At 47.0% G+C, this 26,042-nt stretch overlaps 1 protein-coding gene across 6 annotated transcripts in view; it reads left to right on the top strand.

Annotated features, from left to right (window-relative positions):
- The window catches only part of MGLL (monoglyceride lipase), a 112,637-nt gene that overhangs the window by 6,338 nt on the left and 80,257 nt on the right, over nucleotides 1–26,042 (top strand). For 2 of the 6 annotated variants that reach the window (XM_072784876.1, XM_072784877.1), the window contains exon 3: nucleotides 552–639. The exons of the other annotated variants lie outside the window; for them this stretch is intronic. In XM_072784876.1, coding sequence (XP_072640977.1) covers nucleotides 552–639 — 88 coding nt within the window. The remainder of the gene's footprint in view (nucleotides 1–551; nucleotides 640–26,042) is intronic. 6 annotated transcript variants of the gene reach the window in all.

Raw genomic sequence — 26,042 nt, 5'->3', positions numbered from 1 at the left:
GGGCAACGTTCCATGAGTTTTGCTTACATCTTTGAGTGTTTCCACTCCTATATCTTGTGCTGACTCCTGCAGCCCTGATGACCTCTCCCCACTCTGAACTCCTGCCACCTGTGTGACTAGGTGTTACTGCATCACTTAGCTTTGGTGGCTGCATCCTCAGGGTGGGCCCAATCACATCCCTTCTTTGTTCTTAAAAGGAGCCATTTTGAACTCCATTCTGTTGGTCTCCATGGGTGTGACAACAGTCAAGCTCCCCCCACCAGGCCCAGCCCCTTAGACCTGCTCTCTAGTTGTGTTGGCATAGCTCTTGGGCTCTTCGGAAGCCTCTGTAGCAAGACAGGCTCTTAGGGCTTACCTGCCTGCTCCCCATGCTCAGCCATAGTCATGCTCCCGTTCACCAGCCAGTTCAGCCAACACCTAGTTATTGGCATCTACATGTTCCAGGCATTGTGTTGGGTACCAGGATGGGGAGAGGGTGGCAAAGACCTCTCCGTTTGATGAAAGGATCGGGGTAGATGAATACCTGGATAGTCATGATGTTATGTGGTCAGCCCCTAGGGATAAGACGACTGCTAAGCCCTGGAGAGCCTTTGTGCAAATGAGGAAAAGGAGTCCTCCCAGGCAGACCCAGCCCCTCAGGTATGTGGCTTGAGAAGCAGAACGTGGGCTGGGTTTCAGCTCCTACTCTTCATCTCAGCCAGTGCCCTTGACCTGCAGGAAGAGCATGTCAGGGGCAGGAACTGAGGCAGGAACAGGTGGACTGCACAAGGTGTTCTGTTTGGGAGCCTCAGCAGTGGTATTGCTGGGGCGGAAAGCTCCAGGAAGAAAGTGGCAGGAGCCTAATGAAGCCAGAGGGGGCCGGGCCCTGGGGGCAGGGTGGACAGGGAGGCTGCAGGCTGAGCCAGAGGCTTGGCCTTGAACTTTCATTCAGGGTGTGGGAGCCCCGTGGATAGGTTTTAAGAAGGGCTGTAGTCAGACTTGTAACTTGGACAGCCATCTGGTTGGAGGGATTTGCCATCATCCAGGGGACAGTTGAAGAGGGCTGATGTGATAGTGGCTCCTGTGATAGCAGTAGAAGGACTGAAGTTGCCTGCTCCTGATGATGCTGGCAGTAAAGGCGGGCAAGGACCCGTCCCAGGTCCTTGGGACCCCTCCAAACGACAGGTGCACAGGGAATGGAGGGTTCTCCTTCCCCACACTCCCCTTTATTATCTCTGTTCCGAAGATGTCCTCTCTGCTCTCTGATGGTGAGGACGGGGTGCAGGGGGGTACCCACCCCGTGGGACATCTCCTTGGAACATCCCTGGAATAAACCAGCAGGAGAAATGGAGGACAGAGGGCATGGCCAAGCCAACTGAATTCCCAGTAAAAGATTAATGGCAGGGACAAGTTCATTTTCAGGAAAGTGAGAAAGGAATCGTGTCTCACATTGGCTCTCCCCAAGGAGGGCTCTAAGAGGAAGCACCTTTGACTTAACGTGTTGTTTTACGAAATCTACACCTGAGCCCTGAGAAAGTAGACCTCACTCTGCATTTATAGCAACGACACTATTTTCAATCAGATTAATCTGTTTCTCAGTAGCAATTTGATTGTCTATTGCCTATTTTAAGAATTTCCAAAAGTCTCTTTCTCTTGTATGAGCTTTTGTTTCTCCTTCCAATGCTTGTGCCTAGTTTTAGTGTAGCAAACTGCCTTATTTTTAAATAGGGCATTTCTCCTGGGTGGGTGTGTTGTTGTTGTTGTTGTTGTTTAAGACTCTTCAAATAGCAAAGATCTTTTGACCAGAGGAAGGGCAGGCTGCTACTCTTACAGTTGATTTTTCTAACAGCTTCGTTAAGGGATAATTTCTTCCAGTTGCTATAAGAATGTTCTGCAGATACAAATCTGGCTTTGTTTTGCAGTGGAATCTAAGAAAGAAATAGCAAAATAAGCTGCCTTCTGAATAGCACTCGTTGTCCACCACTGTCTATTTATCGGCACCTTCGAAGTTTAGATCTTAATGCCAGAGGCACTTTGTCCGTGAATGCAAGCCAAACCATCACTTATTGTGTAAATGGAAGAAATGGTCTTGAGTGGTGCGAATTTTTACAGCTGAGATTACAAGACGACCCTTGTCCCTTATTTTAGGGTCATTCAAGGTTCTTGTTGGTAGGAGGTTCTTTTCATTTCCCACAGCCTTATTCCTTGGAGGTGGGGGTGGGGATGCTGATGGTGGTAGCTGAGGCACTGGGGGGTGACACTGTTCTCTCTGTGTTGGAGACACACTCAGCAGGGGGCTGTGTGGAGCCAGGAGGGTGGTGACAAGAGCTGTGAGCCGGGTCAGTCCATTTGCAGTTGCCCGATTTCACAGGCATCATGCCTCTCTCCCATGGGCTGACCGTTCAGTTTTACTCTTGGCATCCAGAAAATACTGTGAGCAGTGATGAAAACCTGTGCCTCCCCTTCCTCAAAAAGGTGTAAAGGAGCTGTTTCTCACCAGGATCACAGCTCTATCAATATTCTGGAGGGAAGGAAAGGAAGGAGGGAAGGTGGGAGCGAGGAGGGAAGAGGAAGAGGGGGATGGACAAAAGGAAAGAAAAGGTTTGGGAAACTGTATTTTCAGCTGGTGTTAGGGTTCAGGGGACCTGGACCTTCTGTGTCCTTGACAAAGTTTCCTAAAACAGAAGTGTTTATGTTTCACAGAGCAGGATTAATAGAGATGAGGATGGAAACGGATCATTTTGTGAAATCGCACCTGTGCTACTTTGAGGGCCCTGGTGCATCTGTCCCCTCATGCTGCCACCTTTAGAGAGCAGACATCCATGGAATGGCCCAGCGCAAGGCTTAGATTACTGAGATGGTGCACGCTTCCCCCACCAAATTGCATGCTAGCCAGTATCTTGTTTCTCGGCACACGCGTGTCATGTCCCTGGTGCCTAGAATAATGGCCAGCCCTCCGCAGGAGCTTCATGAATGTGTGTTCATGAGTGAACAATCTTCTCTGAGAGAGGAGAGAGCGTGTGAGCATGTGACTACCAGAGCTCTCTCTCTTCTGGTGGAGGAAGTCAGACTTGAGCGCTAAGGTTTTCTTAGAGTTCCCCAGCTCGCCACAGCCCTGGGACTTTACCCAGGTAGGTGGTGGAGACTTTCAGGGGGTTAGAGTCTGACATCATGGGTAGGTTTTCTTTTGACATCATGGGTAGGTTTTCTGGAAAGGAAGATGGATCACAGGCTCCAGCAGACTCTTCCCCAGCAGACTGGAGTTCAGAGGGCAAACATGAGGTCACCTAGGGGGCTGCATGGGCCCAGGGCCCCAAGTTCTGACCATGCTCTCTCCTCTGTACCATACTGTCTCCCAGCAGTTGCTCCCACACCTTCTTCTTATGGATTTAAGTCACAAGGTAGCCCTTCGCAGTAGAGATTTCAACAGATGTCCAGTTTGGGGCAAGGCTTGGAGGGAGAGGTCTTGATTGGCCCCCTCCTGGCTCACTGCTGGAAGCCATTTGACGACATCTGCATTCTGTTTTCAGTGGTTAGAAGCGTGTGGGCACCTAGGTGATGCCCCAGGATGCTTAGTAATGGGGGTTGATGGACTTCCAAAAGATGGCAGGAGACTCACTGAGAGGCCCTACGGGAAGGGGAATAAATTCGAGGAGGAAGAGAAGCCCAGGAAGCCTCTAGGAGAATAAGAGAAGGATGTGGTGGAGGAGGTGTGGGGCCCCCCAGTACAGGGGAGGTGGGAGGAGGAGGAACAGAAGGAGAAAAGCTTGAAGGCAAGGAGAAAACTGAGTCTTTGATCTTGCATAGCCTCTGGTTAATCCCATCTTGTCAAGGCAGGTCAGTTTCCCCAGGCCACTTGCATGCATCTGGGTTAGAGAGGAAAGATCTTGGCTAGGAAATTGCTGCCCTTAGATATTTTGGAAGTTTTGCTCTGTTTATCCTGTTCAGTTGATCTTGAAAAGACATGTTTCAGGGAAAGCTGGTCTTTCTGGGATGCAAAGCAGGATAGCCCAGTGGAGAACAGTATAGACCATGGAGCCAGACCGCGGAGAGCATCCATGTGGATGAGGTGTGGGGCTGTGTATATTTCTTGACCAATTTCTGCACGTTTAAAATGGGGAGCACTAGTACCTTTGCCCTACGGTGGTTGCACAGGTCAGGTTTAAGTGTCAGAGTTCATGCCTGGCACATAGTAAATGAGGTGTGAGGGTGGGCTCTTATTACTTAATTTGATCTCTTTGGCTGCCTCTATCATCAGTCTGGCGGGCTGTGAGGAAGGACTATGTCCTGGGCTTGTCTGTTACCCACCATTAGCCCCTACATCCCACCATCCTGGTAAGCATCAGCCACATAAGCCTTACAGGGAAAGCAATAATGATCCTTATTTTTTTTTTTTTTTAAAGATTTTTTACTTATTTCTTTAAGAGCGAGAGAGAGCAAGCAGGAGGGGGACAGGGTGTCAGGGGCAGACAGAGAGGAGAAGCAGACTCCCTGCTGAGCACAGAGCCCGAAATGGGGCTCCACCCCAGGACCCTGAGATCATGACCTGAGCCAAAGGCAGATGCCTAACTGACTGAGCTGCCCATGTGCCACGTGATAATGATCTTTACAGATTCCACTTTTACTGCTCTCCCTCATGACCTTAGGCTGCATGCTTTCCCCCAGTGTTCAGCCTATTTATTATTTTCTTTTTCTTAACAGATAAAATAAAGTTCTGTTTTGGAGCACCTGGCTGGCTCAGTCAGTGGAGCATGCAATTCTTGATCAAGGGGTCTTGAGTTGGAGCCCAAGTTGGGTGTAGAGACGACTTAAAACAAAAATGCTTTAGTTCCATTTCAGTGAGATTTCAAACCCCCTAAATAACAGAACGTTAGTAGAAATAGATACTGGCTGCTTCATTTACAAGGTAAAGGAAACAAGAAAGCTGTAAGGAGCCGTTGGTGGTGAAATTCTTTTTGAGATAACAGGACAATGAGACACTTTTATCTCATGCAAAACCTCTGTGACAGTGTGTGAGGTGCACTCTCAATTGGCCAGGAAACCAAACAAGTCTTAGCAAGTAGGGCTGGGAGTCAGTGCCAGCAAACCTGAGTACAAGCATCCACTCCATTTCCAGTAGGCTGTGTCTCAAGATATGTCATCTTGGGCGTGTATGTCTCCTTTGGTCCTAATAGTGTATCAGGTTGTGTGGAAATTTTCTATTGCAACAAATGTGACTAACTGGTACAAGTGCTGTCCTGCCATTTATTGCATCTGGAGTGAGCAGGGCAGTCTGGGGTGCAGTAGTAACCTATGTTACTACTGTATGCTGTGTAACAGCATTTCCTTAGCTCATGAGTCTGTGACTGGCAATTTGCTCTGGGCTCAGCCAGACAGTTCTTCTGCTGACCTTGGCTGGGCTTCCTTATGCATCTGTGGTCAGCTGCTGCCCCTTCAGCACTGACGCGCCAGCGAGGGACTTACTGGTCTTGGATGGTTTTCCTCACATGTCAGGTATCCGTGCACTGCTGGCAGGAGCACCTCGGTTCTGCTGCATGTGGTTTGACACCCTTTGTCAGGCTAGCTCAGATCTGTTCTGGGGGTGGCAATGTTTCAAGAGCAACAGGAGAGCAAACCCCAGTGTGCAAGTGCTTTTCAAGTCTCTGCTTGGGTGAAGTGTGCAAGTGTCCCGCTGTCAGAGCAAGTCAGTCGGGAGGCGGTGTGCAAGGGCACATCCAAGGAGCAAGGACGAAGGAAGGACATGTTTTGAGGTCACTTTTGAGATTCTATCACATGGGGAAAAGATCTTTGTCCTTAGAGTCAGGAAACCAGCCTTAAAGTTTTATTTCTGCCTCTGCTTGTGAGTAACTTTAGACAAGGTATCATCCCTTTGTCCTTTAGGCAAGTTCTCGGAGGGTTTTGCATTTTATACAACTCTAGGACACCTTGCATCTTATGATGATGGAACAACTCCTGAGCTTCTCCAGGGTAGAAGTCACAGTAATTTTTTTTTGTTACAGAATTTATTTATTTATTTATTTATTTATTTATTTATTTAAGAGTGCGCGCGTGCACGCACATGAATAAGGGGAGGGGCAGAGGGAGAGAGAGAAGAGAGAAGAGAGAAAATCTCAAGCAGACTCCATACTGAGTAGGAAGCCTGGCCAGGGGCTTGATCTCATGACCCTGATTTTATGACCTGAGCCGAAACCAAGAGTCGGTTGCTCAGCCGACTGCGCCCCCCAGGCGTCACCCCCCCAGTCATGTTCAGTGTTATTCTCTCTTCTCCAGTGCTCCTGCCTTGTAGAATTTCATTCTTAGTACAAAATAAGGGATTTAAACATGTTTTTTGAATAAATAAATGAACTTCTTATATTTAGAGTCAGATGATTAGGTTAGATGATTCTCCAAAATTCTTTCTGGCATGGTTTTCTAGGAAAAGAACAGAATATTTCCACTGAGTATAGATCAGAAGGGCTAACTTTTTGTTCAGGCAATGGAGCACCAAAGTCCAGATGTGTCCCCGAAGGAGCTGGTAAAACCTAGATTAAGAATATTCCTTCTAGGTAATCTCCTGAGATACTTGATCACAGTGTTGTAGCCAATTTAACTTGGAGGTGAGATTCTGTATGTGAAAACGCATATATGAGTGGGGCCTGCAGGACGGCAGAAAGAGTTTTCCATTTTTAGCATCAAAGTCAGAGGGGACACCAGGATCTGGACATGAGGACGGCCTCCTTGTTTGATGTGGGAGATGATTCAGCAGTATTAACTGAGCTCCAGATGTAAGCTCAGTGGCTTGCTAGACAGCATTGGAGAGTCCACGGTACGGCCCAGAGACTCGGGCCTGTTTGAGTGCGCACCTCCGATGCCACAAGTTCCTTCTGAACACCTTGCATGAGTGTACCCCATTCTAGTTTGGCGGTACAGAAATGAAGTGGCTCTGTCTCTGCCTTCAAAGACACCTGTGCACATGTATTGAGGCAGTTCTAGGCACTGTGGGAGTTTGTGGGGGCCATGCACCCTGTTTGGGGATTTCAGAGGAAAGTGTAGGTGGTGACTTTAAGCTGTCTTTTGAAGGTGGAAAGAGACAGTCCAGGTGGGAGGGAGCGCTTTTGTACAGGCATGGAGGTATGCTCTGAAAATGGCAGGTGTTCTTCAGAAACTGTAGCCTAAAGCAGAAGATGAAGATGGAATGGTTTGTTTGGGAGTCTGGATATGAATGGCTACTGTGCCTACTGGCTAAGGATACCACAGCAGAATACCACAGACCCAGTGGTAGAAACAACAGAAATTTATATTCTCACAGTCCTGGAGATTGGAAGTCTAAGACCAAGTGCTGGTATCCTGGTTCCTGTTGAGAGCTCTCTTCTTGGCTTGTAGGCGGCCACTTTCATGCTTTATCTTCACGTGGTCTTCCTTCTATGTGTGCGCATTCCTGGTGTCTCTCTTCTTATAAGGGCACCAGTCCTACTGGATTAGGGCCCCATCCTTATGATCTCATGGAACCTGAATTACCTTCCTAAGAACCTTATCTCTAAATACACTTATACTGGAAGTTAGGGCTTCAACATATAAATTCTGGGGGGATGCAATTGTAACAGCTGTATTTGCCATGCTAAGGGATTTGGGTCTTATTGTGTGGGCCGTGTGGGAACCATTATAGAGACAGAGATTCAGTGAACGTGGTTATTGTTTACCATCTAGTACATTCAGAGCAACTGGAAAATCTTCCATGGCTGAATTTGGATGTGGATCCTAGCTTTTCACATTTTTGCTTCTCTGTGGTTTCATGGTGGAGGCCTCAGCCTGTCTGAAGTTGCTGTGGATTCATCCTTCTCCTTGATATGTACTACCTAAGACCTTCTAGTCTCAGCTGACCCCATTGGCCAGCTGGCTCAGACATAGGAGTGGGAGCAGGCCAGGGATAAACTCTGTCTTTACAGAGTCAGGGCACTGTACAGAGCCAGTATTTTACCCTCTCTGTAGCCATTCCTGCTTCTTCTTTACTGATTGCTGTCCCCAGGGGTACAATTCATGATTGCTTTCTATCAGCAGCAACTATTCCATTCTCCTTACCCAGGGTCATTTGCAGCCAGGGCTGGCTATAGGCCCGGTCTTCCATCTATGACACAAGAAAAAGCAGGGCAAATTAAACCTAAAGCAAGCAGAAGGAAGGAAATAATAAAGATCACAGCAGAAACAAATAAATTAGAGAGTAGAAAAACAAATAGATAAAATAAACGAGTTCAAATTTGGGGTGTTTAAAAAGATCAGCAAAAGTGACTGATCTTTAGCTAGACTGATCAAGAAAGAGAAGACTTGAATGGCGAGGATCAGATATGAAAGAGGGACCATTACCAATCTTTCATGATTACAAAAGATTGTAGACGAATACTATGAACAATTGTCTGCTGATCAATCAGATAACTTAGGTGAAGTGGACTAATTTCTAGAAAGATGCAAACTCCTGAAACTGACCTGAGAGAAATAGAAAATCTGAATCAACTTACAAGAGACTGAATTAGTAAGTGGAAAACTACCCACAAAGAGAAGCCCAGGCCCAGGTGGCTTCACTGTTGAAATCTACCAAGCATGTAAAGAATGAATATCAATTCTTCACATAACTTTCTAAGAGAAGATGAAATATTTCTTGTTCTAAGTGGCTAGTATCACCGGGATACCAAAAGCAAACAAAGACATACAATAACATAAAATAAACAGGGGTGCCTGGGTGGCTCAATTGGTTAAGCACCTGCCTTCAGCTCAGGTCATGATCCCAGGGTCCTGGGATTGAGCCCCACATTGGGCTCCCTGCTCAGTGGAGAGCCTGCTTCTCCCTCCCCCGTGGGCCCCTCTCCATGCCTGGTTCTCTCTCTGTCTCAAATAAATAAATAAATAAATAAATAAATAAATAAATAAACTTAAAAAAAAAAGAAAACAAAAAAAAACTATAAGCCAATATTTCATATGCATATAGATGCAAAAATCTTCAGTAAAATACTTGCAAATGGAACCCAGCACCATTACACAGAATTATGCACCATTACCAAGGGAGGTTTATCCCCAGAATGCAAGGGTGGTTTAATATCTGAAAAGTAATTACTGTAACACACCATATTGATAGAATAAAGAAAAAAGATAATCAAAAATATGTAGGAAGGGCAGCCCCAGTGGCGCAGCAGTTTAGCGCTGCCTGCAGCCCGGGGTGTGATCCCGGAGACCGGGGATTGAGTCCCACATCAGGCTCCCTGCATGGAGCCTGCTTCTCCCTCTGCCTGTGTCTCTGCCTCTCTCTCTCTCTCTCTCTCTCTCTCTGCATAAATAAATAAATATATTTAAAAAATATGTAGGAAAAGTAGTTGATAAAATCCAGCACACTCTCATGATGAAAATCTGTAACCAACTAGAAGGGACTTTCCTTCTAGTTGGTGAAGGACAAACTAGCATCAGACTCAATGATGAAAGATGATATGCTTTTCCCTAAGGTCAGGAACAAGATGAGAATGGCCATCTCCTCACTGCTCTTCAGCAGTGTATTGGAGGATCTAGTCAGGGCGGACAGGCAAGAAAAGGAAATAAAAGGCATCCAGGTTGGAAAGGAAGAAATCAAACTATATTTGCAGATGACATGATCTTGTATATGGAAAATCCTAAGGAATCCACTAAAAAACCATAAATGCATGCGACAAGGTTGCAAGATACAGGCTGAATAGACACAAATCAGCTGAATTTCTACACACTTGGAGTGAACAATCGGAAAATGAAATTAAGAAAACAACTCCATCTACAAGAGTATCCAAGAGAGTAGAAACACTTAGGCCTAAATTGAACAAAAGAAATGTAAAATTTAGGGCAGCCTGGGTGGCTTAGCTTAGCAGGATCCGCCTTCGGCCCAGGGCGTGATCCTGGAGACCTGGGATTGAGTCCCATGTCAGGCTCCCTGCATGGAGCCTGCTTCTCCCTCTGCCTGTGTCTCTCGCTGTGTGTCTCTCATGAATAAATAAATAAAATCTTTTTTAAAAAATGTGAAATTTATATTCTGGAAACTGCAAAACATTCTCAGGGAAATTAAAGAAAATCCAAACTAGTAGAAAATATCAATGGACTAGAAGAAAATATTGTTAAGATGGCAATACTCCCCAAATTGATCAACAGATTTAGGGCAATCTCTATCAGAATCCCAGGTGGCTTCTTTCTAGAAAAAGCACAAGTAACAAAAGAAAAAATTGATAAGTTGGACTTCATCAGAATTTCAAAGCTTTGTGCTTCAAAGTACACTCTTAAGAAAGTGAATAGAATTAGGAGAAAATATTTACAAATCATCTATCTTATAAGGGAATTGTATCTAAAATATAAAAAGAACACTTACAACTCTTGAAAAAAGGCAAATGACCCAATTAAAAAATGGGCAAAGACCTGAAAACATGTGACTAAATGGCCAATGGGCACATGAAAAGATGCTGACCATCAGTTGTCATCAGGGACATGTGAGTCAAAACCACATGGGCTATCACTTCACACCCACGAGGGTGGCTAGAATTTAAAAGACAGTAACAACTATTGGCGAGTGGAAAAATCGGGATCCTCACACACTGCTGGAGGGAATTTAAATGGTGCAGCCAGGTTGGAAAAACAGTCTGACAGTTATTCAGAGGTAAAATGCAGTTACCGTATGACCCACCTGTTCCATTCCCAGTTATACACAAAGGCGACTGAAAATGTAGGTTCACCTAAACACTTGTACATGAATACTCATAGCAGCATTATTCCTAATAGTCAAAATGTAGGAACAATCCAAATGTCTGTCAGCTAATGAATGGATGAACAAAATGTAGCATATCTAGACAGTGGAATATTATTTGGGCATAGAAAGGAATAAAATACTGATACATAGGACAACAGCAGCCTAGTCACCAAAGACCACAGATTATATGATTATATGATTATATTATATGATTTCACTTATACAAAGTATCCAGCATAGGCAAATCTACTGAGAAAGTAGATTAGTGAAGTAGATTAGTGATTCTCGAGAGCTGGAGTGGAGGTCGGGGAAGTAAGGGGTGATAGTTAATGAGTGTAGGGTTTCTTTTTTGGGTCAATGAAAATGTTCTAAGATCGATTATGGTGATGCTTGCATTATTGTGTGAATATATTAAAAAGTGTTGAATTTTACACTTTATGAGTGAATTGTATGGTCTGTGAATTACATCTTAATAAACCTGTTACCAAAAAATGCAAATACCTAGGGAAATGAGTTAAGGAACATTATGCAAATATTTTAAGTGATGTTTACCATAAAAATCCAATAGTAGGGAAAGTTGTTTAGGAGATAACGATACATGGGAATAACAATACAAAACTGTGAACTCAGCCATATTAAAAATATCATCATGGAAAAACGACTAGGAATATGAATTGCAGTCATTGCTAGGTTGTGGAATTGTGATGGGCAATTTTCATTCTATTCTTCAGACTTTTCTTGTTTTCTTCACATTTTCTAAAAGAAGCAGTTTGTGAGAAGGCTGTGGAGGACTTCAAAACTGAACCAGGTCTTGAAGGGTGATAGATCTGAACAAAGAGGAAAATATGACCCTGGCAGGACTGGGTAGCCTCACAAGGCATAGTGTGGACAGAGAAAATGGCTGGAGCCCTGAAGGACAAGGCTCTAAAGGCAGGTGGCTGTCCCATTGGGAAGGGCTCATGTGCCTTGTTTGGACTCTAACTTGCAGGCAGCGAGGAGGCTCTGAGACTCCCTTGTTGGGAAACGGTGGGAGTTAATACAGGGAGAAGAGTGGAGACTGCTGCTGAGACATCCATAGCAGATCCAGCAGCAGGAAGTATGTAGAGACCAAAAATAGTAGGTAGTCAGAGAGCACTGTCGTCACAGGGGGAACAGCAGGCCCCTGGCTTTGGCCCCTGTGGACAAGCAGCTGGCCTGAGAGTCCCCTCTCCCCAGCTTGGGTGGAATCAGCCACAAAGTGTGGAGATTGAGGAGACATAACTCCACCATGACATTCCTTCCTCTTCCTTTTTTTAAAGATTTTATTTATTTATTAGAAAGAGAGAGAGTATGAATGGGGGAGGCACAGAGGAAGGAGAAGTAGACTCCTTGTTGAGCAGGGAGCCCAATGTGGGGCTCAATCCCAGGACCCTGGGATCATGACCTGAGCCAAAGGCAGATGCTTAACGGACTGAGCCACCCAGGCGTCCCATGGCACTCCTTATAGCTCTTCTGAAAATGATTTGGAGACTCCCAGAGAGAGGGGTGTTGGATGTCAGTAGGCCCCTGGCTTTCATGCCTCAGAGAGAAAGCCTGCATGTCCTGCAGCATCTGTGAGGGAAGAGACAAACATGTAGCTATAACTGTCCATCCATGCAGCCAGCCACCCACCCTTCCATCCTCCCATCCATCCCCTCGTGCGTCCATCCATCTGTATGCCTCCATCATCCATCCGTCATCTATCTACCCATCAGATTCACTCAGCAAACATTCACTGAGCACCAACTTTGTGCCAGGCCTTTTGCTGGGCCTTGAGAGAGAGAGAAACCATTGAGACCCCATGGTCCCCGCCTTTGGAGGACCCACAGGACAGAGAGAAAGGCAGGAAGGCAAACCACTTGTACATGTGCCAAGGCCCAGTGGGATCTGGGCTCCAGGCCAGGTGCTTTGCTTGGAGAAGCTTAAGAGCTTCACCGAGTGTTCTCCCCTCACAGCCCCAGCTCATATCCTGCCTGGCTGTTGGGTGCATTCAGAACTCCACACACCACATCAAAGATGGGCATTGTCAGCTTCCATCTCGACTGGCACCCGCCAAGAGTTGGGGAGAGAGCCTGACTCATCTCTGTGGCTAAACCTAAAAGTGCAGCAGTGAACTTACTTGAACACTCTTTGAGCCCATATCATCTTTGGAAAGAGGAAGGAAACAGATCTACAGAAAGGTCCAAGCCTGAGTCTGATGCCTTGCTAGATACTTTTTTAGGCTTTATCTCCCTGAATCTCGTATCACTGTAGATGTTTAGAATCATCCCTGCTGCGTTATTGATTGAGAAACTGAGTCTCAGAGAGCTGCATGCTCATAAATGGCAGAACCAGCATCTGAACCAATATGTTTCCTTTAACAGCTGCCTAACATGCAGCTCTGCCTCATGAAACCCTTCCAGAGCCATTCCTATAATCCCACCATGTGCATAGGTCCTATTCAGTGTTCACCATGACCCATGGAGGTAGGGATGATGATCCCATTTTACAGACAAAAAGATTGAGGCTCAGAAGGCCACAGTGGCTCTGATGAAGTCCCACGGTGGGATGACTGGTCTGTTGTGTGAGCCCATGGTCCATGGTCCATCTACCCCCTCCCGCCACACCCCACAGATGTCCAACTCCAGCGTGTGCTCTAATCAGGCCAGCCTGGCTGCAGCTGCCTGTTAGGATCATAGCTCAGAAGCCTCATGGTGCCTGCAAAATTGTGACTGTTTCCCTTAAATCCATCACTGTGTGCCTGTCTCACCTCTCCTGCATTCTCAATAAACGATCTCCTGATCGTTTATTGCCATCCGTTTGGCATTTCACCACCCAAAAGAACTTAGAGCCATCTGCATACTTGGAAAGTTCATGCTGTTCTCCTTCCAGGAAAAAAAAAAAAAGTGTTACATAAGATGGAGCCCAGCACACTGGTATAGGAAGGTCGGGGAGCCTGTTTCTGATTAAAAAATCTACTACCTCCACTCGCTGTTTTCTGCTTCATCCAGGTCCAAAACCACATCACAGTGGTCTCTTTAAATATTTTCCCTTGCAAAGCCTTTAAGAAAAATCGAAATGTTATCCCCATGCCCACATAGAAATCCTTTCTCTCCAAGGTCTCCTTTGGGTTCTGTGAGGAGAAGCTTCTTCCAGAGAAATCTCGGGCCTTCCTCCTGGCAGTCAGCGCTGGCCACTTTGTCCTTTGGGTGGTGATAGGGGACATCTCTGGGGGCTGAAGATCCCTGTGGACCCTCTCCAGGGTTATTGGCTGGCTGGCCCAACTCTTGCCATTTCTCCCTCATAGAACAGGCTCTTCCTCCACTCATTCACCTTAGTCATTTCATTTTGTGGTTGTACATAAAATGAAGACATTGAGTAATTAAGGGAAAGCAGAAAGCTAGGACACGTGACCACCACAGGACAATCATGTTAACAGTCACAGACTCTGAGAAGTTGGGAAGCATTCTAAGGATGATCTAGTTCTACCCCCGTGGCTCTACAGATGGGGGAACTGAGGCACAGGGAGTTAGGGTCATGCATTCCCTCTCAGAGAGGTAGGCGGCAGTGACAGGTGTTGGGGAGTCTGAGCTGAGTGAGCCAAGGTCCTGGTTCCCAGGGAAGCCAGAAGTCGGCTGGCAAGCAAGAAAACAGTGGAGGGAGAGGTGACCAGTGGGGGGAATGTGGGTCAGGTGACAAGTCAGCAGAGGAATGGGCTTTGAGCTGGGTGGGGACTGGAACCTGCTGGCCAAGGACAGGGTGGGCCTGGAGCTCCCTCGGGGGCTTGCCTCACTGGGCACACAGCTTTTTGCTGCTTCTTCTTCCTTCCAAGACTACTTTGGAGGTTTGCCTCTCCTTTCTAGTCTCCAGTGAGTCCTCAGATGCTTCCCAGGCGCTGGGCAGGGCCCGGGGGCCCAGAGACCCCGTACAGTCCGGGCAGTTTTGCTGGCCCAGCACCGAGAAGGAGCTGCACGTCCTCCTCAGACCCGTGTCCCCCACACCTTGCTTGTTCACAGGCCACCTGTGGGATTTTCATGGCAGCCCTTTGAGTTGAATATGATTTCTTCATAGTCTTTGACTCACTTTCGTTTTCACTTCAAATCTATTTTAAGAGGTAACGTTATTCTAACTCAGGAAATAGAAAACCGGTATCAGATGCCATCAATAGCCGGAGAGACCACAGGAGAAAACCAAGCCATAGTGCTAAAACTGGGCTTGCCCCCCGGAACCCTGAGCCCGTGGCTTCTCTCTCTGTCCTGGAGATGGGCTCCTATTCGAGACCTTATTTAAGACAGATCAGGGCCTCAGAGCCCCTCCCTTCTGTACTCACAGACCAGAATAAATAACATTCTCCCCATGCGCTTCCATGCTATTTAAGGTGGTGTCATCCCACGTGCCACCAGCGTGGGCATCTCACAGGTTGAAAGCTTGTAACGTGGTACCTTGGCACCTCCAAGGTTCATTGCCCCAGTTACTAACTGTTGATGGTTTGTACTCTCCCTCCAGGAGACTGATGGTCTAGTTCTCAGCAATTTTTTTTTTCTGCACAGGTGTATACACACACCTGCAGTCAGGAGTCAGGCTCTGAATAAATGAGCATGCCTCCCCCCTTCCTGAATGGCACAGGCCAGCACAGCAAAACTGTCCCAGATGGCAGGAGCTCGCATGCAGCAGCCACCATGGGGAGTCTGGTTGGCACCTGGGAGGATGCTGGGGAGCCGAGGGTCCTCCCCTGGCACCTTCTGGGGCCTGCACCCCCGTCTTGGGAACTAGGGCAAATCCAGGCCCTTTACTTTGCTGTAAGAAAGAGACCCAGGCTTGGAAGACAGAGCCTGGAACTCCTTTGCACAGATGAGCCCAGTCAGTCGCACCAACATCTGGCCCCTTGGCCTGCCTTTTCTGGAATCGTGGGACAGCTGTGAAGCTCTTCATTAATGGACTGTCCTAAAAATCATGCCCTGTGCCTTCCAAAGACCATTAGTGATTTCCCAGAAGGCCTGTTCCAAATATTGATCTGGACGATGGCCTCCGAGGAGCCCTTTGGCACAAGGACCTATTCGGGGCTGGCCACCCCTGTGGCGGCCAGAAGAGGCCTCTGAAGAGACTGCGCATGTTAATGAAGGGTCTTAATCTCTTAGCCTTTTACAGAACTGCTTTGTGATGAAAAATAAATCATTCCTGGAGGTTGCATCCCTCTATGTGGAGGAAATTATTTTAAGGCAGGACAGACCTGGTGGGAGAGGAATAATCATTCTTTTTTTTTTTTTTTTTTTTTTTTAAGGAATAATCATTCTATAGAAGCTTCTGACTTCATTCGTATAAGGCAGTTAGTTACCTGTCTCACTGGCTCGGAATCGACAGGTTTCCTGAACCTCCAGGAAATCAGCGGAAGGGGGGAGAGGCTGATCGAGCTTAATTAGGGAAGCCAGAATGTCACTTCAGCTCCTTATTGGATTCTGAGCGCTAGAGCTGCCAGCTGCTGAGTGCCTCGGTGGGCCCCTCTGTGTGGTCGCTTTTGCATTTTATTGGCAGCAATCAGGCACTTAAGTTCTGGAGTCCTCTCCGACCAAACTCTGGCTGTCGCTCTCTGGATCTCGTCCATGCCATTGACACGCAGCACTGTCCAAGTTGGAGATGGAGCGTGGTGTTTGACTTCCCTGTATTGTGAAACCATGACCGCAGTTCAGCTGGCATCCAGCCCCTCATACAACAACAACAACAAAAGTACAATAGGAAAGGTCTTTTCCTTGTGCCTTTCCCGTATGCACACAGCAGCATTAGCTGTAGCCACCACCCTGTGTGTGACGTCCCTGGGACTTAGCTTTCTTATAACTGGAAATGTGTACATTTTGACCTCCTTCCTCGGTTCCCCCTTTTCTCTGGTGACCACAAGTCTGATCTCTTTTTTCTAGAAGTTTGGGTTTTTTTCTTTTTCTTTCTTAGCTTCCACATATGAGTGAGATGTTGCCGTATTTAGCTCAGTGCCCACCAGGTCTATCCATGTTATCACAAATGGCAGGATTAAATGATGTTCCATTGTGTTTGTAGATATATACACACCATGTCGTCTTTATCCATTCATCCATCGGCGGACTCTTAGGTTGCTTCCGTGTCTTGGCTATTGTGAATAATGCTGCAGTGAACATGGGTGGGGGGTGCAGATGTCTCTTCAACATACGTCTTCATTTCCTTTGGATATATTTCCAGAACTGGAATTTCTGGATCCTATGGGAGCTCTATTTTTAGCCTTACTGTTTTCCTTAGTGGCTGCACCAATTTCCATTCCCACCAACAGCACACGAGGTTCTGTTTTCTTGACATCCACTCCACCTGTTGTCACTTGTCTTTTTGAGATTAGCCATTCTGGGTGGTGTGAGGTAATAGCTCTTTGTATTTTCATTTGCATTTCCCTGATGACTGTGACATTGGACATCTTTTCATGCATCTCTCAGCCATTCATAATCTTCAGGAGTATGTTTCACCGGAGTCTTGAACCTAGTATCTAGTGTGATGAGTACTGTAGGAAGCAATTCTGTGTCATTAGGGATAAAGCAGAATGTCCTTCTGACCCTCCACCTTGACTGTTTTTCTCCAAAGTGCTTGACACAGCTCAGAATATGTTTATTTACTAAGTGTTCTGGCTCTGGCACTAGAATGAAATCCCCATAAGGGTAGAGACTTCATTTAATTCACATGTGTCCCTGATCCTCAATGAGTGCATGGCCCAGACAAAGTGCTCGAGAGCTCTGTTAGTGAAGAAATGAAGGGCTGAGAGTTGCGTGGGCATCAGGCTGATGGCAGGCAGTCCTTCTGTTCCCTTGTGTTGCATTATGGGTGTGATCATAGCAGCCTTCCAGGCTTGTGGGGCTTCATCTTTTCTCTCTCTCTCTCTCTCTCTTTCTATATATATATATATATTTTTTTTTTTCTCTCTCTCTCTCTCTCTCCTTAATAGACGTTTGGGATGCCTGGGTGGCTCAGTGGTTGAGCATCTGCCTTCAGCTCAGGTCATGATCCCGGAATCCTGGGATCAAATCCTGCATCAGGGTTCCCACAGGGAGCCTGCTTCTCCCTCTGCCTATGTCTCCACCTCTCTCTGTGTCTCTCATGAATAAATAAATAAGATCTTTTTTAAATAATTAAAAAATAAAAATAGATGCTTTGGGGAATATTCCCGAACTTTGCATGCTTCTGAACTTTCCTCTGCAGTTCTTACCCCCATGCTTTTTAGGGTTCTTGCATTAAAATGGATGTGAGGACAGGAAAATCAGTTGTGGCAGGAAGATAATAGTTAACCACACAGGGGACCAACATAAAAGCTACTTCCTCTGGCACAGGATGACAGGCCCAGGGTGGCCTGGCTGAGGCTTTCTGAGTAGGAGAATATTTTGATGTGATAATGACAATAGCCAGCTTTGTTGTGCATATTTGATGTCATTTAATTCTCCCTGCAAGTCTTGTTGTTTCCCCATTTCCCAGAGGAGGAAACAGGGAAGACTTGCCCAAAGTCACAGAGTTAGGAAGGAAGAGAGTCTGGATCTGAACCCAGATCTGCTTGCTGCTGCACACCTGAGGGATGTTGGTAATGAGTCTGCATTTGTTACGGTACAGACTGAGCAATGTTTAAAAGAGACCTCCAAGCTTAGTGGCTTATCTAAGGTGAAGATATAGACTCCCCCTTCCTTACCAGTCTAGGGGTGAGTGGGCCAATTGGGCGGGTCGGTCTGCTTCACACGGTCATTCAGGGGCCCAGGTTTCCTTCCATCTCATTGCTCCACCACCTCTGTGTGTGGTCACATGACCAAAGCTGGGTCATTGCCGTTTCTGTCTTCTAGACCTGGGGAAGGAGGAAGAGAGTGAGTGTAAAACAAGCAAATTGTTTTAAAGTGGGTGTCGTGGAAATTACATGCATCACTTCCACTCATATTCCATTGGTGCAAATCAGTGATGTGGCCATACCTAGCTGCAGGGAAGCCTGGAGAAGATGGTCTCTGCCTGGGCAGCCTTGTGCCCAGGTTAGGTTCCATCACTCTGCCCCCTGATGGAGTTGGGGGCAGCCCATTTGCAGTCTGCCGTGAAGACCGTCGTCTCCTCTTTCGTGACCGTTAATGCTGGTCTGTTGTAAGGAGGTTGCTATGTATGTTCCTTATTGTCACGCAGGCATGTGGTCCTTTATTCATTTAATAAATGTTCTTAAGACCCTCTTCGGTGGGCAGCTCTGGGGTGAGCGGTTTGGGGGCCACCAGGAAGCGGGATTCACTGTTTCTCCTTGTGGCATAGTGAGGAGGTGAGACACCAGCCGTGAAGCACTGGGGAGCGGAGAGAGTGGATTCATGACTGCATTCATTCACTCCCATTTATTCACATGTGTGTCTTTCTAAGAAGGGACTGAGGTAGTGTAACTATAGCAATGGACAGTTGGCAAATGCTGTTGACACCCACCATCTCTTTCGTCTTCTCCCCCACCCTGGGAGACGCAGGGGCAGGTTCAGAGAAATCACATGACTGGTGGGGAATGGAGCCAGGGTTAGGAGCCAGGCCTGTAGGGGAGCATGGCGAAGTAGGCACAGCACAAATTCAAGGTCAGGTATATCCAAAGTCTAGTTCTGTCCCCTCTGCTAGCAAACAGCTCACTTCCTTGAGCCTTAGTGTCCTCATCTTTAGAAGTGGTGCTATGCTTTCTTATGTCAGAGAGCTACCCCTAAGAATCTCCTGGCAGAATGGATTAGTCTTTGGTTAAATAGATGCTTCCTAGGTATGTTTGTCCTTCTCTTCTGGCTTCTTTGGGGCATTTGATCTCTGACAGTTTGTCCTGCATGCTGGATGAGGTCCTGGGAATGCACTGGGAGAATGCTGAGGCCACAGACCCCGAGAAGCTGGGCAGGTGGCCCTGCCTGTCCCTCCCAGTCCTCGCTTCTCCGTGGGAGCTGTGTTGCTCTCCCATCCTGACCCTTGTTATCTGCGGCCCTTCTTTGGAACTGTTCCCACCTCCTGCTTCTCTGTCCCAGATTTCTCTCGGTGCTCCCTGGCTTGGCCACATCATCCATGACCCTCAGCTCACTGTGGGAATGCTGACCACCTTCACACTCGCCAGGGCTCCGGTGGCCGGAGCATTCTGAGAGGACCCCAGAGCAGAGCCTATAGAGTAAAGAGGCTAGGAGGGACAGGAGAGGGGCCAGCAAGGTGAGGGCCGAGGGGGGATGAGTCAGTGGTGGGAGCAGAGCAGTGGACGACTTTTGGCTGTGAACAATAGAAAGCTGGGGTTTGTGTCAGCACAGATTTGAGTGGGAGAGACTGGGGGCAGGGTGTTGAGCTAGAGGCTGTTACAAGCATCCGGGTCTGGGGTAGCACGAGCGGGGGTGGCAGCAGAGGGAATGGTGAGAACAAACAGGAGAGGGGTGGGCCCTGGAGGAGGGGCCTGTCTGAGGAGTTGGTCCTGGGACTCCGTGTCTGGGGCCAGCTGCTGGAGCCACAGGCATGGTCACAGGAGTGAGAATGAGGCAGGAGTCCAAACCAGGCCCTCAGAGCCAGAGGGGACCTGGGATGTGGAGCCTGAAGCCAGAGCGGGGAGCCCACAGAGATGAGTGTCCAGCATTCCAGGAATTCACCTTGGGCGCTAGTCTGACGCACACAGATCTGGTAAGGAATCCAGATCTGTCTTTTTATCTGAATCCAAACTTCCTTTCCCCCTAAGTTTAAACTAACCTATACTAGAAGGAATCCATTCTTCTCTAAACCTGATGAAATCCATCGGCGAACATAATGAGCAGCCATTCTGTGCCAGATGTTGTTCTGCATGATGGAAACGAGGGGAAATAGGGAGGCTGTCGTTTTCTGGCAGGAACAACAAGGGAACAGGTTATTGCAGCCCAGCATGATCAGAGACTGTGACACAGCTGAGCCCAGGGCTGTGGGAACCCAGTGGGAAGCCTGACTAATCCTGGCTCAGGGAACCGAAGGGAACTGTCACCCAGAAGGTCCCATTTGAATTGGGTGTTGCAGACTGAATAGGAGTTCATCGGCAGAGAGGAGGGAGAGAGGACTCCAGAATGTATGTGGTCATGGTGGTGTGAGGCAGCATAGCTCAGAAGCCTTATATGTGCCAGTGGTGCTCAAGCTCATCAATCATTAGGAAAATGGGAATTAAAACCACAACAAGATACCATTTCACACCCATTTGATTGGCAAATCTGAAGTCTGACATTGTTACCAGGGGGTGGTGAGGCTGTGGACAAAGGAATGCTCACAGCTATAAGGAAGAGTGTGAAATGGCCCCACCTCTTTGGAAAACAATTTGTCATCACCTGGTAGAAGCTGAACATCTTCAAACTCTATTCAGTGACTCTATTATCAGATATACATGCTGGAAACACTCTTGCCCATGAGTACCAGGAGACACATGAGAATGGCCAGAGCAACATGACTTACACCCAAACCGGAAACAACCTGAATGCCCATCTGTAGGAGGCTAGATTAACACATTATAAAATATCTTATGGTGGAATATCATACAGTAGTCAGAAAGGACCCTGTGGCTGCTCATCCAGGTGGATGAGATCCCAAAGTGTACTGAATAAAAGAAACAATCAACACCCAGAAAAAAAATGTTAGGATGAGTCTATTCACATGAAAGTTCGAACACAGGCAAAACTAAACACATCAGTGTTTACCTACACACATAGGTGGTTAAGCTGTGAAGAAAAGCAAAGGAATAAATTATCCCAGGAATCAGGAGAAGTGGTGACTTCTGGAGGGAGGAAGAGGCGCACATGCACTTCCTCAGTGCCAGTGATGTTCTGTACATGCATGTCCACTTTGGTACGACTATTTAAATTCACAATGAGAAATCATGCCAGCCTGCTGACCTGGAAATACTGATCTCAGTGTAATTGTTAAAGGGATTGGGATGCGCCTGGAGACGAAGTTTGGAGACATGTTGGGAAGGCTCCTCTGTGCAACATAAAGAGTTTGATTTTGTGTTGTTTTTGATTTTATGTTTTCCCCATCTGGAATATTTTAGGATATGAGTGATACTCAGAATATACAACATCTCAGATAAATAATAAGGAGTTGTAGATAACCCTAATAAAAGAATGTCGTAGGTCTCAATCCTTTCCCTGGATTTCTGCTTTCAGAGGCCTTCTAGCTCAGAAAATAGGCCGTGTGCAGAGGAAGGCTAGACCGAGTATTGAAAGGTCAAGAGGAAGTGTTATCTAGGAGAGATGTTACTCTCATACATCAGGGGGACATTATCCTTTGACTACAAAGAGTGAGTGTGTGACTGTAGGTCTAGGAGGAGACTCCGCCTTGCTCCGCTCCACCCGGGTCTGCTTGGGACAGCCATATGCGATGCAGGAGTAAGAGGAGCCAGCAGGGAGTGACTGTCCCAGAGGCTGAGCGGTGAACCATCCTGGGACATGTCCTCTGCAGAGAAACAAGGACAGTGGGGATGGGGGATGATATAGACGTAGTCATGCAGCCCGCAGCCCGTGACATGCCAGCGACAGAGTGGCATCGCATGCTTCTCGTCTGCCAGCTCTGACTGCAGGCACAACAGTTGCTCACCGTCTCCCATGAGACTCTGCAGAGTGAATAAGGCATTGCCTTCCAGAACCTCTTGACTTAGCAGGCTAGATAAGGCAGGCGTCTGGGTGGCCCAGGGAGAGGAATGTGCTAAGTGCCCAAAGAGAGATGTTAGCAGTATGATAAATTAGGTGTTAAAATGCATCAAATTGTTTATCCCCTCTCTGCTTCAAGCTGGTTGATGCTGGATTTGCTTTTGCACATTTATATGAAAATACATCGTTGCTGTGGCTTATAATTTTCTAGTTGAATGACTTTGGGGCAGGCCCACTTTGGAATTTAATTATCCTTACACTGGGAAGCTTTGCTGAGATTCCGTGCTCAGGAGACTGGATGGCCCCAGGCATCCTGTGATACTTATCAAGGAGCCCCTGTGGCTTTAGTATGTCGCAGTGTTGAGGGTTGTGTGATGACATTCCTTTGATGGCCCAGGAAGCGAGATGGACCAGTCTTAAACTAAATTCAGCCCGACCACTATTGTGTAGCAGAGTGAGGCTCTCATCTGCTGGACACCTAACTAGAACTTTTGAAGCCAGACCCTGATTTTGGCAACCCGAATGCATTAGCTCCATGGTGCTTCGTAGGGGAGGTCCCAGCTAAATGTAAAAGAGTCAACTACTGATTCATGGAATGCAAGAGGCTGGCAGCTCCAAGTAGCCGTGACATCGTCCTAGGGGGAAATTGGGGATTGAAGCTATGCAAAACCAGCCTTCTCAAAACCAGGAAATATAACATGGATAGGAAGATAATATGTGGCTGTCCAGAATGTGGTGCTGAAAAAGGCTCACAGGCTGCCTGGGGTTCAGCAGAGCAGGGAGCCACGACTGATTAGTAATGTCTGCTCTGGGTTCAGGAGGGGACTGGGGGTCCGGGTGCCATGGGTTTGTCATCTAATCACTTCCTAGATATCTCCCAGGTACTGGGCCCTGTGCTGGGGGCTTCCTCAGACATTCCCCTCATTCACTCTCAGAGTGACTCTCGAAGGAGGTGACAGTGCTCTTCCTGTGGGCAGCTGTTCATGGAAAGATGTTAAGGAATCCAAAGGAGGATCCTAAATGAAACATGAGGTGTGATGATAGTTATAAGTTATAATTACAATTAAAAGTCATAACTATACATTGATAAGTAAACTGTAAGCAATGACAAACAGATATTAATATATGTGGAAAGGAAGAACCTGGGAGGAAATAAAATGTTCACACTGGTTATCACTGGATAGTGAGGTTATGGATGGATTTCATTTTCCTTTAGGCTTGTCTGTATTTTTCCATTTTTCAGAATGACCCACATTCCCTTTTCAAAATACATAAATTATGTGTGTGGGCGTGGGTGTGTGCATTTTAAAATATTATATATAAAGAAAGATTTGGTGGCATGATTTTTCACTTCACAGATACACCAGGAACACTAATTACTCCTTACCAATGTACTAAGGTAGCTGCTTAGAGTAATGCTAAGCCTTTTGCTTCATCTGGACTGAAACCTTTGGGCAAGAACCCCCACAATCATCTCCCAGTCTCCAACACTGAACAAGTCTTGGCCTTCTTTGGAAAGGCTGAGCAAAAGATAAAAAATCGCCAGAGATCCAAAAGACTTAGCAGCCCCAAAGAAGGCCATCCTTCTCAGGAATCACAGGAACGAGTATCTTATGAGGTGGTATTGCTACAAGAAATTTAGAAACTTGCCAATAACTCCTGGCAAGATCCAGGAAGACTTGGCTTTTTTTTTTTTTTTTTTAAAGACTTGGCTTTTATAAGCGAAGAATGAACACTTATGAAGAGGGAAGAAGCGGACATCTGAAAAGACTCCATGGTAGCTAGAGCTCTGAGCTTTTCCAGTCGGGGGGGATGAGATTCTGCATATAGAGCACGAAGCCCAGCACCTGGCCCAAGACACGGAAAATATGTGGTTATAATTTTTTTACTTTTTTATTGAAATTCCAGGTCGTTAACATACAGGGTAATATTAGTTTCAGGTGTACAGTTTAGTGATTCAACACTTCCACACAACACCCGGTGTGCATCACAAGTATACTCCTGAATCCCTATCACTCATCACTTATTTTACTCATCCCCCACCCATGTTGTTAAAATTTTTAGAAAGTAAAATTATAGTTACATGATAGCCTACATACTCGTTACCTATTTTTCTAATGATTTAGTAACTTTGGCTTATTAGGAATTATGCTAAGTGGGGCTTTTGAAACCACCCAGTTCGTGCGCCTCCCAAACCACCCAGTTCGTGCGCCTCCCAAGCCAGCGTCTGCCTTCCTTCTCCGTAGACATGGGCGGAGTGCAGACCGAACCCTGACAGTGGCCGTGGGAGCTGTTGAGCCAGCCAGGGTCCAAGGTGGCTGCTGTCCTGCCACGTGCCTGGTGCTACCCTGACTGCTTTATTTCCCTGGGGGAGCCATTGTAGTTAGCATGTCAGAGCTGGGAAGAGTTCCATCTGGCTCACGGCCGGAAGGATGGAGAATTCCTTCAGCCTTAGGTAGGCTGACAGTCATCATCCTTGTTCCAAATAAAAATGTTTCAAGTACGACCTCCCCGCCCCCGGGCAGATGAAGCCCAGTTCATTTCTGACACAGGTGTGCCTGCCTGATGTGAGTCAGAGGTATAAAAACCCAAATACACTGATCAGAAAACCAGTGGGTGACCTGGCACGTAACTCAGCAGTTGTCTGGAGCATTCTTGCAAAGTGCCAGCCTCCTTTGCATGTTCTCAAATGACTTGACTCACACAATCCTGGCATGCACGTAAGGAGAAGAGGAAGCCAAAAGAAGGGAGCTGGCATTCAGGCAGGTGCAACACTAGACATTTTGAGAACATGGTCATTTAAACTTCAAAACACCTGTGCACGGAAGAGATTCTTGTTATTCTTTCACTAGTAAGGCACTTGAGGCAGTGAGTGACTTTCTCAAAAACCAGAGGATGGGGCAGCCCGGGTGGCTCAGCGGTTTAGCGCCGCCTTCGGCCCAGGGCATGATCCTGGAGTCCCAGGATTGAGTCCCACATCGGGCTCCCTGCATGGAGCCTGCTTCTCCCTCTGCCTGTGTCTCTGCCTCTCTCTGTGTCTCTCATGAATAAATAAAATCTTAAAAAACAAAACAAAACAAAAAAATACAGAGGATGGGTTTGGCCTATGCTGCTATTGAAATGCCCTGGTCCTGGTCTGGGTCCTGGGAGGAGGCTGGGGGTGGGATAATCAGCAGTAAAACATATACATACGTAACCACAGTGGGCCCTGGGGAGGCAGTGGGGCATGGGGGAGCACACATGTGAGAAGGATTATAGGTTGGAGTCACACAGGAAACGGGCAGGCAGCTGGGACCAGGACAGAGAAAGGGCAGCGAAGTAGAGAGCCAGGCATTCTGTCTGGGGTGGAGTAGGGAGGCTGTGCTGTGGACACGGGGAGGTGCCAGGAGTTGTTTCCACTCTGACCCCCCTGGAGCAATGGAACTCTTATTCATAGGATCCTTAGATGAGTTGACCCATAGCTGGTCCCGCAAATCATTGATAAATGAACAGATGACTCAGTACATTTATTTCAGGGTTCTGGAATAGAAGCAGATCCTTGATAGGTACTCTCTAGCCAGTTTGGGGTTACTCGTGTCCTTTGTGGTGGCCTCTCCCAGGAGAAGCCGCCTATAGCCCATCGCCTCTCCGAAACACAAAGAGCACCCAGTTTCCCTCTCCTGCAAGACATCGGCATCGAACATACTGGTTATGAAAGAGGATCCTCCAATCGAATTTTCCTC

The sequence above is a fragment of the Canis lupus genome, chromosome 19, assembly GCF_048164855.1.
Source record: "Canis lupus baileyi chromosome 19, mCanLup2.hap1, whole genome shotgun sequence".
Taxonomy (NCBI): Eukaryota; Metazoa; Chordata; class Mammalia; order Carnivora; family Canidae; genus Canis; species Canis lupus.
Note: the sequence above shows the minus strand (reverse complement) of the source record. Positions and strands in the feature narration are given on the sequence as shown.